General features: G+C 33.7%; 1 protein-coding gene across 3 annotated transcripts in view; it reads left to right on the forward strand.

Moving 5' to 3' along the window:
- The window catches only part of LOC111637989 (amino acid transporter AVT1J-like), a 35,424-nt gene that overhangs the window by 22,671 nt on the left and 457 nt on the right, over positions 1-12,296 (forward strand). For all 3 annotated transcript variants that reach the window (XM_023383612.1, XM_023383613.1, XM_023383611.1), the window contains 5 exons: positions 7,539-7,707; positions 8,816-9,001; positions 9,076-9,317; positions 9,412-9,618; positions 9,718-9,910. In XM_023383612.1, coding sequence (XP_023239380.1) covers positions 7,539-7,707; positions 8,816-9,001; positions 9,076-9,317; positions 9,412-9,618; positions 9,718-9,910 — 997 coding nt within the window. The remainder of the gene's footprint in view (positions 1-7,538; positions 7,708-8,815; positions 9,002-9,075; positions 9,318-9,411; positions 9,619-9,717; positions 9,911-12,296) is intronic.

Here is a 12,296-nt window from a genome sequence, read left to right on the forward strand (position 1 = left end):
AGATGTGATTTTTGTTACTCCTTTAGCTGCTTGAGTCTTCTTGATTATACAGTATGTTTCTTAAATAAGATTGAACTTCAGCCTACTGTAGACCTGTTTACGCCATACTGCCCAGCAACATTAGGCATCTTCTGCCCACTCTCTACCTTTGCTATTATACTCTCACCTTTCGAAAAGAAAAACAGACGCAAAACTTAACGAGTGCCTACCCGACAGTCTCACGAATACATAAAATAATTGTTTTGTCAGAAAAATAAAAGGCTGAAATTACAAGGAAGAGTTTCAAAATTCGGAGGAATAATATCCGATCGGTACATATCGGCTTGAGCGTCGATGTCGACGTCTCCCGCACCCCGAAAAGTTTCGAATTGTTGCCCGAAGACAAGGGAAGACCAATCGGTATTCATTAATTTACGTCGCTTCTTCTTGTGTTTGTTCTGTGGGGTGTTCGTTATCCGATCATGTGTTCGTTGTCCGAACATAAAAATCTTTCGCGAAAGTGTTCGTTATCCGATTTGTTCGTTATGCGATCTGTTCGTTAACCGATCACCCACTGTATTTAAAATATAAATCTTGTATTTATTATATAAATAAGGTAACAGAAGCTTCTAATTTGACACTCTTGACGCTTAATTCTTGTTTTATTTACTCTGTTTCTAATTTAAATACAAAATATCATCACACTTCCGCTTTTAATTATATAAATTTCTTTTGCTTGTGGAAGTTTGATATTATACTTTTATAAAATTTATTTACGGGATGAAATGGAAGACTTGTTTTCAATTCTTCTTACAGGTCTTCAAATCTTTAGAAATCCTTTGGTTTTTTTTTGTATTTTTATGTAAATAAATTTTAATTTTTTTTCACTAAACAATTTCTTACGATGATAACGAGATAATTACAGGTAATTGTAATTAAAATACTTTATAATTTGACGCATTACATTGTGTCACTTTATTACGAACATCTGTCACGAACGCTTTACGAAGACCACGAAACTGATATACGTAAAGTTACATTAAACATTACCGAGTGCCATTAAGATTAACGTGATAAAATGCAGCTTAATTAAGAGCACGAGGGTCTGCAGAGGTGGAACGGGGTAATCGCCCCACCCTGGGATCAAGTAAAAAATTCCACAAATTATAATAGTACAAGTGTTTTTTTAGATTCCTTACACCCTGGATGCTTGGATGCAATATTGTATTCCATGATCTATTTGTGAAGTAATTAAATATAAATATAGTACTGTAATTATTTACCGCAAGCTTTGTCTCCCCCACACCCACAATTAAGAATTTATTTAAAAATTAATATAAATAAATTACTCCTTCTAGGACCATCTCACTGCACGAAAGAGTATATTTAATAGAAGTGATGCTTATTGGAATTGTTGCAGGAGTTATTTCTAGTTATTCGGCACTTAACGACATCTTTAAACCAGATGCTTTCACTCTCCCGTGTTACATTAACTTAACTGCCGCTAGCAGTGGCAATTCCTGCGGACATTAACAGCAATAACGCATTTCGATTGTAAATGTTACCAAAGAAATAACGAAATTTCGTGTATTTGGAAATAATAAATAATTTATATTTATTATTAATTTAATTCACAATTGAATAAATACTTGAGTAAATGTATCTTTATTAACAGATTATATTATTTTGTAAAATAAAATAATATTTTATTATTATATTCCTCGCTGATTATTAATTCGCATTGTTATTCACGTTTCCACAACAAAGAAACGTATGTAAAATATAATTTTTAAGTTCGTGTCACAAATATTATAGATTTTATCTAATATTTTATTCAATAATTTTGTAGAAAATGATATTTTTAATTATCTAGAAGAGGCCCGAATTTATACATAGAAGCTAAACAAGCGGCAGATTAGGGCCTCGTAGGCCTCCTCCTATATCTTATAGCTTAGGCCCACAATAAATCTAAATTGTGCCCTGTCTGGCATAAGATCTGTATTTATTTAAAGACGCTCTTATCAAGAAGAAAAAGTTATTCGAATTTTATAGAATAAATGAATATAATTTTATTTGTATAATCCTCAACCAATACACAATTTCTACTTCTATAATGAAAATAAAAGATTTGAAATCTTCATTTTAATTATCTGCTGTAGCGTGATTCTTAACCAGGGGTCCGTGGACTTGAAAGGATAAAAATCAATTTATTATCTTAATTTTATTGTTTGAAATTGTTTAGTATCGTGTTAGGGAAGAGGCGCATATACAGTAAAACCTGTTCGAAACGGAAACCGGAAAAATGTTCGGTACCGTGCGATTCCGGTTTACATAGGTTTTACTGTATATATATTATTTTATACATTTAAAAGCATTATTCCGAGAAGGCATCCATAGAACAAACCCTCCTCTCGATCTATAGGTGTAATATTAGAGAGCGATTCTTCCGTACATAATTATTAAATGCTTTATAAAATTTTATTATAGAGCTTAAAACACGATTCTGTTTTCATTAACAGTTAAAAGAAGGATTTATAAGGCTCCAAGTTAAAATTCTCACTTTAACTCTCTAGCCGCTTGCTAGAAAAGCTAATGTTTCGGCACGAAAAATACACTAAACCTGAATTGAAGTATCCAATAACGTATATTTTTTTTACTAAACTAAGTCTATATCTTTGTTCAATCTCGTGCTTAAGTTCTATATAATTTTAGTTACGGACCAGCTAAAATAATAATAATAATAATGATAAAAAGGAGTCTATAGATAACCTCTCGAACATTTAGGATTATGCCAAAGTATAAAAAGAATTGCTGAAATAAGTAAATTTAGTGAAAAGTCTTAATCGTATTCAATATTTATAGTTTCATATAATATAATAGTTTTACATTAAATAGCATTATTTAATTTACATAAAATATTCAATACGTTCATTTAAAAATAATTAAGAAATATACAGTAAAACCTGCCCAAAACGAAAACTTGCCTAATAGGTAATTCCGGTTTACACAGGTTTTACTGTACATATAAAGTTAAAATGCAATCAAACAAGAAAATTTATGTGATTAATATTGTAAAATCTCTTTAAAAATTAAATCTTTTTAAACAAAATTTTGAAATGCTGAATAAAATGTAATTTATATTTAATTATTAGAATGGTTCATTTGCATTAAACTTTAATTAAGAATTAATCAATTACTTTTAAAAATTCCACTTTTAATTAAGATTGAATAATACATTTTCATTAATGAAGAATTAATTCTCTGATTACCACACATAAATTTAAAGTTTAAATACGTGGTAGAACGTCACGTTGTTCTGGCCGCATTGTCGAGAACAATCCTAATTTGAAGAAAATGGAGGAAACTATTTTGACAAGACCGATTCGCGCGGACAACAAAAATTAACACCAGGAGTGACGTATTCGTTCAATTGTCTCGTTCGTTGACGCCGATTGTCGACTTAAATTTGTCGCTCGTGTGAACCGACTTTCGTTATGCAAAAATTTTTTAAATTGCTGAAATTCTTATATAAAGGATATTCATAAATACAAGTTATAAAGTATTTTACACGCCATTATCTGTATTTAATAACAAAATTAATTTGTTCGAGGAATACAAGAAATTGACTTGTTCTATCTTCTTGTACTGGTATTTATTTTTTAATTTTTTCCTCCCGTGGGCACCAAGAAAGCCTTTTTTACCATACCCATTGTGGATTTTCCGGGTGTCGAGATCCGGGACAGACCACTCGCGAAAACTTCAAATTTGATCCCTGGCAACCAGACCCGACCATCGATGCTATACTGGTTATCGATTAATCTATTGTTTTGACAATTAAAACCAGCTCTTACAACCAAACTGGTTTCTGAAAAACCCGTCGTTGAGTAGTCGTAAATCGGACTCGTGTTATAGAGGTTCTGTTCTCAAAAATACAGTACGAACTATATAGTACTATATCGATATATTTAAAACAAAAAGGGGCTAAGTCACTACTAATAATTTGAGGTTTGTTTTTTTTTGTAGGCCGCCATTTTAACCGCTCGGCCATCCGGCCGCCGACGATTTGAGACGACCGCTTATAGTTTAAATTAAATAAATTAAAAATTGCAGCCGGGAAATTTTTAATATACGACGTCACAATAAATAATTGCTCGTTTCTATTAACTTGTTTATAACGCTCAACAATGTTTAACAGTGACGACATTGTAATAAACGCTTAACGTTGAATCCACAAAAAATAGAACTGATCGGTAATTTTATTTTATTTAGATTTAGTAATGTTAAAAAATAATGCAAAAGGTCAAAAATTACTAAAGAAAAATAAAAACAATAACGGTAAAATGCTGGATGGCGCGCGAGCGCACGACACGTTTGTCCCGTTGTATCTTTGTCAACGGTATCATCTGCGTGATAAGAGCTTTATACCCCGTTCGCACCGAGCATTTCGATCTAGATTGTGACTAAGGTCGGAGACTGTTCCGTGGTGCGAACGCTCTCGACCGTTTCAATCTCGACTGAAACGAGGCTATATCGCGATTGACTGGAGAGAGTTCTCGAAACTAGATCCAGTCATAAGAGAGATCCCACAATCCCGCGCGCGAGAAAATACAAGATGGCTGCAGAACACGTGTCGGGCTATCGACAGAGAAATAAAAAAGACATCTGGAGAGACGACGACATCTATCTATTATTATATGTATGGCAATAAAAGGTATTTATTTCTAACCAAAACTTCCATTTTGTTTGTTGGTGTTGGTGACTTACCGCGTAGTTACGTCAGTTTTATGATCGCGTGTAATAGCCAGGTTCTTCTCGAGCGAACTGCCTGTGCGAATGGCACGACGTTCGACTAGCGACAGTCACAATCGAGATCGAAACGAGTCGTGGATTGTGCGAAAGTAGTATTACAGTCCACCCACCTATAACACGGTAGATACGTTCCGGTTTATATGAATCCATTTTCTACGAGTCCAGCCAATCACAGCCCGGCACGTATGCAGTTTGAAAGGTTTCTTCCATAAAATTAATCAATTCTAGACTAATTCGACTCAACATTTCCAAAATACGCATGTTTTTGGGAAAACAAGCTTAAGCAATGACGAAAGTTTTCCGATAAGTTATTTTTCTGCGAAAAATTCGCTGAACTTTGGAGACATCATTAATAGAAATAATTTTTATGGCCGTTGAATAAGAAATGTTTTTTTTTCACAAAAAATGTATAAAATTACAGAACTGTATTAGACTTGCAATACCTAATTTATATATNGAAAAAATTTTTTGCTTAGAATCTGCTCAGCAAAATATTTTTTGCTCAGAGAAGTATATGTTCCGCTCATCTACAAAAAAATTAGAGGGAACATTGATGATAAGTCGGACAAGGGGGTGGGGAGAGGTTGAACTTCAATGCACGTACCGTACGTTTTATTTCATAAATTTTACACACTTCGTACATTTTATTATTCATTAAGTGATAAACATATTGCGGGGTCGAGTTTTGTTGACGTTCGAAGAAGGGAGGGGAGATTTTGATTTTTTTTACCCCCGAATTTTCCCCAGTTTTGCTCGAATTTGGGGACAGTTTCCTACTTACTCCCCGACTCTTACGCTCGTGATCAGGCGTATGTAAGAATGAATAAAATACCGAAAATAAATGCATATTTCATTAAAGATTTGTATTTTTACATCATTTTTTATATATTGATTAACACAGTAACGGTATTAAGCCTAGTACACGGGTGCCGTTATACCTGGCAGGTATATCTGAACAGGCGCGCCCATCCGGTATACCGTATGTGTGTACCCGGTTTTATACATGTCTTACACATCTATTATATCGACAAAAACAATACGTTATACTACATATACATGTAATTATTTTAATTCTTATTCCTAATATATGATTATTCATAAGAAGATTATTACTATACTCTACATGTACTGTATAATATCTAAGCCGGATGGCGAGACGACGTCCGGTCGGGGCATAGTATACTTATTAAAGTTTTACTTTGACTTGTATTTTGTATTACTAGGTATGAGAGAAGAGATTGAGGCTGCCCAGTCACAAATACAGAGCCTCCGAAAGCCATAACATTAGTAAGCAAAGTAAAAACAAGGGTTTTCGTTCAATTTATATCGTTTCTATGTTACGCTTTTGTATTAAAGATTAAATTCTAGGGCCTTCTCGTGACTCTGCCGGCACTTACTCTATTTCGACTCGAGAATATAAATATTTTGATATAAAATTAAAACTAAATTAAGATTTTTAGCATTTCTCATAATTTAATTTTTACTAGTTTTAAAAGTAATAATTATAATTTCTGTACAAGTAATAACGCCAAAGGTGGTTCCTAATAATCCTTAAAACTGATTAAAACTGATTAAAATATCTCTGTGAGAAATTTGGATTCGAGTCCTAGTCGGATTGGCGGAAATTTTACGGTCTGGCTCGGATTTGTCGGGCCGCTTCTTTACTAAAGACTACTCGACCTGGCATTCGGGGTCCTCGTCTTCGTGTCTGGTAAAAACGTCCGCTGGGTACTCTGGCGAATCTGGATTTTAGAACTTCGGAAGTTTTTCATCAGTAGAAAAGAGAAGAATAGCAGTTAATTTTTTCAGCTTTCTCCTCCAGCCTCCAATGATTTATTTTTGATTACGGAACTGATATGTAGAACCCGCCCCTCACTCCCGAGCTAACAACGGGAATCTAGTCGAACTCATTATAAGTTATATTATAGATATATTTAAAAGGTCCTCTTAGCGAGCGCGAGATCAAAACAGAATCCTCAACGAGAGGACATGTTACAAAGGTCTTCTCGATATCTGGAAGAGACGGCCGGATGGCCGAGCAGTCAAGATGGCAGCCTACCGCCCTGGGCGGACGGGTCGAAAAATCCCGAGAATTTTTCGGGGGTGGCCGTACGGATATGCCGGATCCCGTTCCTCACCACCCGGCCGCCCCATTGTGTGCCTGGCCGAATCCATAATGGGATGGCCAAAAGAGGCCCTCTTAGTGCCCGCAGGGCGGAAAGAGTTTAAAAAAAAGATGTCCGGAAGAATAGAAAATTAAGATTATTACCGGAAGATATATTTACTATAAATTACAATTCATTTATTTATCTGCCACGATTAGATTTAAAGTACAGTACAATCAATTTTCATTACAAATGCATTTATAAATTGATATAATTACGAATATATTGTTTAATTTTAATTATGCAAACATTTATTTAGTAAATTAGTTGAATAATTTTTTTGATTATTATTATTCTTAGACCAATTATTAAAATAACAACAATTTAATGAATTCAATTTAATATATTCTATTATTTAATCGGCGCTTTCAATAAAAAAATTGCAAGAATAATTTCTAATTTAGTCACTAGACAGCGCTTCTAATACATATTCGCGTGTTTATTAGTAAATAAATTAACTTTATAGCCAGAATCTAGCACAAATTATTTCTAAGTTTTAGATAGTCAATAAGTATAATTGTGATGAAAAATTTAAAATAACTTAATATAAAACGTTTATTAATTATTTAAATAAATATTTATCAGGATGGATTGGAATTCTGATTATCATTGTATGCTGCGTGAATGCCGGTTATGCGGGAGTATGTTTAGGACGGTGTTGGTTAATCTTGGAAGAAAGGTGGCCCGAATATAGAATGAGAATGCGATATCCATATCCCGCAATAGCGTATCGAGCTACGTGCACATGTATGAGGTAAACGTTTCGGTTGTAAGAGTATGCCTTAAAGCAAAAATAAGAATTTTATGCTGTATGAAAAAATTTAAAATAAAAATATACAAGGAAAAATCAGTAATTAGGTTACAAACAAACATTTACCAAAATTAAGTAAAAAAAATTCCAAAATAGAACGTCATTTTTAACAAATTCTCTATAAACATTTATTTAACCACTTGTCTCAGCGTATGGGCCCACCAGTCCTCGACAGAATAATACCAACTGAACACCGCAAGTTGGCGCCTGACCAACGGGCTGGCCGTGTGGAATTTTCTGGGTTTTCTTCACGTTTGTAACACCTAGATTGGGGCCAGTTTTCCCGGGAGGCATCTTCCTCGGCAGATCGCCCACGTAAGCAAGAACCAAACCAAACGTGTGAACAAGTGCTTGACTAAAACATTGTGATCATCCTTTCGAATCTTTAAAAGAAAACTTGAAGGTTTTTTAAAGTGATAAACAGATTCGGGAACACGTATTGCGGTGATTCCAACAGCAATCAATTGATTTTGGTGCGACACGTTTTCAGAAGTTAGTAGACGGTTCGGACAAATGCCTAATTGTCTAAGGGGATTCTATTAGAACATTCATTTTTCTTGTTAGAAATTTTGTTAATTTGTTTGTAACCTAATTACTGACTTTCCATCGCACTTTTAATTAATAAAGATAATTTTATTCCAAGACGAACGTTTTACAAATTCCATTAATAAAATATAATTGTACTGTATATTCGACTTTGAGTTTTGCCCCGATGGTTTTAAGAAACTATCGGTGCAAAAGACTATCACATTGACGCGTGTTAATTTATATAATTGTAAACTAACTAATTCTTTTGTTTATTTATTTATCTTTTTAAAGAGCCAAGAGCTATTCTACCTGTATATTAATGTTTTGGCCCTCGATGAAGTTCGACTGTGGATCTTATTTTGGCTTGATCGCGATTTTTCTTGTTTTACAAGGACGAATATATTAAATAATATGAAAAAATTGACAATATGTAGCTAATTACTTAAGTGCAACCTGAAATTCTTATCGAAAGATTCGAAAACTGTACTTTAATGGGCATTTTTGGCACGTTGTATCATTTCAGGTATGTTGTATCCTTCTGCGTAGACTTTACGCTTATAGGAGTTAGCACGGTCTTTCTTCTCTTGTGTTCTCAACTGGTTCAACAATTAGTTTGCTCATTATACGACTTATCCTTCTGTTTTTGGATTCTAATCATTGCTGCAATTTTATGTCCATTGATGTGGCTGGGTACGCCTAGTGATTTCTGGTAAGAAATGAAGTTGATGTGGATTTTAGATTACATATTTTTTCCATTAATTGATTTTTTTACATTAATTTTAGGCCAGCCGCAGTTGGAGCATTCGCTTCAACAGCCATCGCTTGCGTTCTTTTGATCATAAATATTTTATCCGAAAAATCCAAAGTGCAACCACCAAAATATAAAATTGCCACCTTGGAATCATTCTTCTTAGGCTTTGGTACTGTGGCATTTGCATTTGGCGGAGCTTCCACCTTTCCAACATTTCAGAACGACATGGAAAAGAAAGAATTATTTCCGAAATGCGTATTGGTTGCATTTTCAAGTAAGAATGTAAATTTATAATATTTAGTTTAGTTTTTCAAGTAATATAATTTAAGTTAATATATAAATTATATATGTGTGTGTATATTTTTTAGTACTGTTACTTTTGTATATACCCGTTTCTGCTTGTGGATATCACGTATTCGGATCATCGGTTCATCCTGATATTTTATTATCTTTAGAAGATAATCCATTGAAAATGACTGTAGAAATATTATTAGCCGCTCATTTGTTTTTTGCGTTTCTCATCGTTGTAAATCCACCTGCCCAAGAATTGGAAGAGTTCTTTAAAGTTCCTCGATGTACGTAACTTCTTCTTTAACCATAATGTCATTTAAGCCATAATATCCATAAATCAGAAATTATTGTTTAAATATATATGTATATATTTTAAATTTCAGCTTTTAATTGGAAAAGAATTGTATTGAGAACTTCTGTAATGGGCGTTGTTGTTTTCATTGCTGAGAGTATCCCTCATTTTGGAAAAATTCTAAATTTTGTAGGTGGTTCTACGGTAACATTGATGACTTTTGTCTTTCCACCAATATTTTATATGCGCCTCTGCGATCAAAGACATCCAAAATGGCCAAAAAGGTAAATATAAATGTAATACCGTATATACATATATATACAAAATTCATATCACGTGGGCGTTCCCCGAGAAAATTTCAGGGGGCAAAGCTTGGAGACAAGTATTATATCAATAAATTTTTATTTAATTATGTTATTTCATTTTTGGGGGTGTTTTCACAATTAGATTGTAGAATATATTACAGTATTGCATCAATACAATAAAGCAACAACAGACAAAATCCAAAAAACAAAGTGTTCCGTGGTCGAGGGTGTAATGTTACCTATCTCAATCACTTTTACGATTATTATTTGTGGAATTTTTACTCTATTCTACGGGTGAAGTCGAGTGCCACGTTTGCTCCCCTCTATGGACGTGCATGCACACAAGCTGACGCCTCAACCCATTCTGTAAGTCTTCTCATTAAAATTCCACACGCTTTTTGAATCTCCCCGTATTTTTTTAATTTGAACGGATTTTGAATTGACTATACCAATGAATGTAAATTCGATATTTCAATTATTAATATTTTTTATTTTGGCAATGTTCATTTTATTATATGCGGTATATTTAGTAATATACGATATACAGTATACAGTACATACAGTACAGTGGGTGATCGGTTAACGAACATAATCCGTTCCAAGACTTTGTTCGCTATCCGAATTGTTCGTTAACCGATTATCGATTTACCATAGGTTTCTATGGGAATTTGATTAATTGGTTCTGGAGATCCCCCAAAATAAAAAAATATATACTTTCTTACTACCTTTATTTATATGTGTTGATGATAATGAAAATACATACATACATAGTCTTGCGTTTTTATTAGTCGTGTTTTTTTTTCTGTTTGAAAGGGTTAAAGAATCTGTCTAATGTCTATTGCTTTTCTCTCTTTTTCAGGATTTTTCGTAAGTAATTAATAGCATTGCAATTGCAGAAATCCCCAAGCCTTAACCTGGTTTGGATGCCATTCTAAAACAATTGTTCTGACATCCTCCCACTTCTTCAAAGGATCTTTAATATAAGATATCGGCATTAATCCTCTTTTTCAGAAGAAAACATATCTCGCCGAGTTTCTTGGTGTTCTTCATTCAAGAGTTCTTGGCGTTCTTCTGTCGTCAGATCCATTTCGTGTTCCATTATGAACTGTTCGATATTCTTTATTTCTCAGATGTGATTTTTGTTACTCCTTTAGCTGCTTGAGTCTTCTCGATTATACAGTATGTTTCTTAAATAAGATTGAACTTCAGCCTACTGTAGACCTGTTTACGCCATACTGCCCAGCAACATTAGGCATCTTCTGCCCACTCTCTACCTTTGCTATTATACTCTCACCTTTCGAAAAGAAAAACAGACGCAAAACTTAACGAGTGCCTACCCGACAGTCTCACGAATACATAAAATAATTGTTTTGTCAGAAAAATAAAAGGCTGAAATTACAAGGAAGAGTTTCAAAATTCGGAGGAATAATATCCGATCGGTACATATCGGCTTGAGCGTCGATGTCGACGTCTCCCGCACCCCGAAAAGTTTCGAATTGTTGCCCGAAGACAAGGGAAGACCAATCGGTATTCATTAATTTACGTCGCTTCTTCTTGTGTTTGTTCTGTGGGGTGTTCGTTATCCGATCATGTGTTCGTTGTCCGAACATAAAAATCTTTCGCGAAAGTGTTCGTTATCCGATTTGTTCGTTATGCGATCTGTTCGTTAACCGATCACCCACTGTATTTAAAATATAAATCTTGTATTTATTATATAAATAAGGTAACAGAAGCTTCTAATTTGACACTCTTGACGCTTAATTCTTGTTTTATTTACTCTGTTTCTAATTTAAATACAAAATATCATCACACTTCCGCTTTTAATTATATAAATTTCTTTTGCTTGTGGAAGTTTGATATTATACTTTTATAAAATTTATTTACGGGATGAAATGGAAGACTTGTTTTCAATTCTTCTTACAGGTCTTCAAATCTTTAGAAATCCTTTGGTTTTTTTTTGTATTTTTATGTAAATAAATTTTAATTTTTTTTCACTAAACAATTTCTTACGATGATAACGAGATAATTACAGGTAATTGTAATTAAAATACTTTATAATTTGACGCATTACATTGTGTCACTTTATTACGAACATCTGTCACGAACGCTTTACGAAGACCACGAAACTGATATACGTAAAGTTACATTAAACATTACCGAGTGCCATTAAGATTAACGTGATAAAATGCAGCTTAATTAAGAGCACGAGGGTCTGCAGAGGTGGAACGGGGTAATCGCCCCACCCTGGGATCAAGTAAAAAATTCCACAAATTATAATAGTACAAGTGTTTTTTTAGATTCCTTACACCCTGGATGCTTGGATGCAATATTGTATTCCATGATCTATTTGTGAAGTAATTAAATA

This window comes from Centruroides sculpturatus, unplaced genomic scaffold (assembly GCF_000671375.1).
Source record: "Centruroides sculpturatus isolate CEXI.00-Female unplaced genomic scaffold, Cexi_2.0 scaffold1212, whole genome shotgun sequence".
NCBI lineage: Eukaryota > Metazoa > Arthropoda > Arachnida > Scorpiones > Buthidae > Centruroides > Centruroides sculpturatus.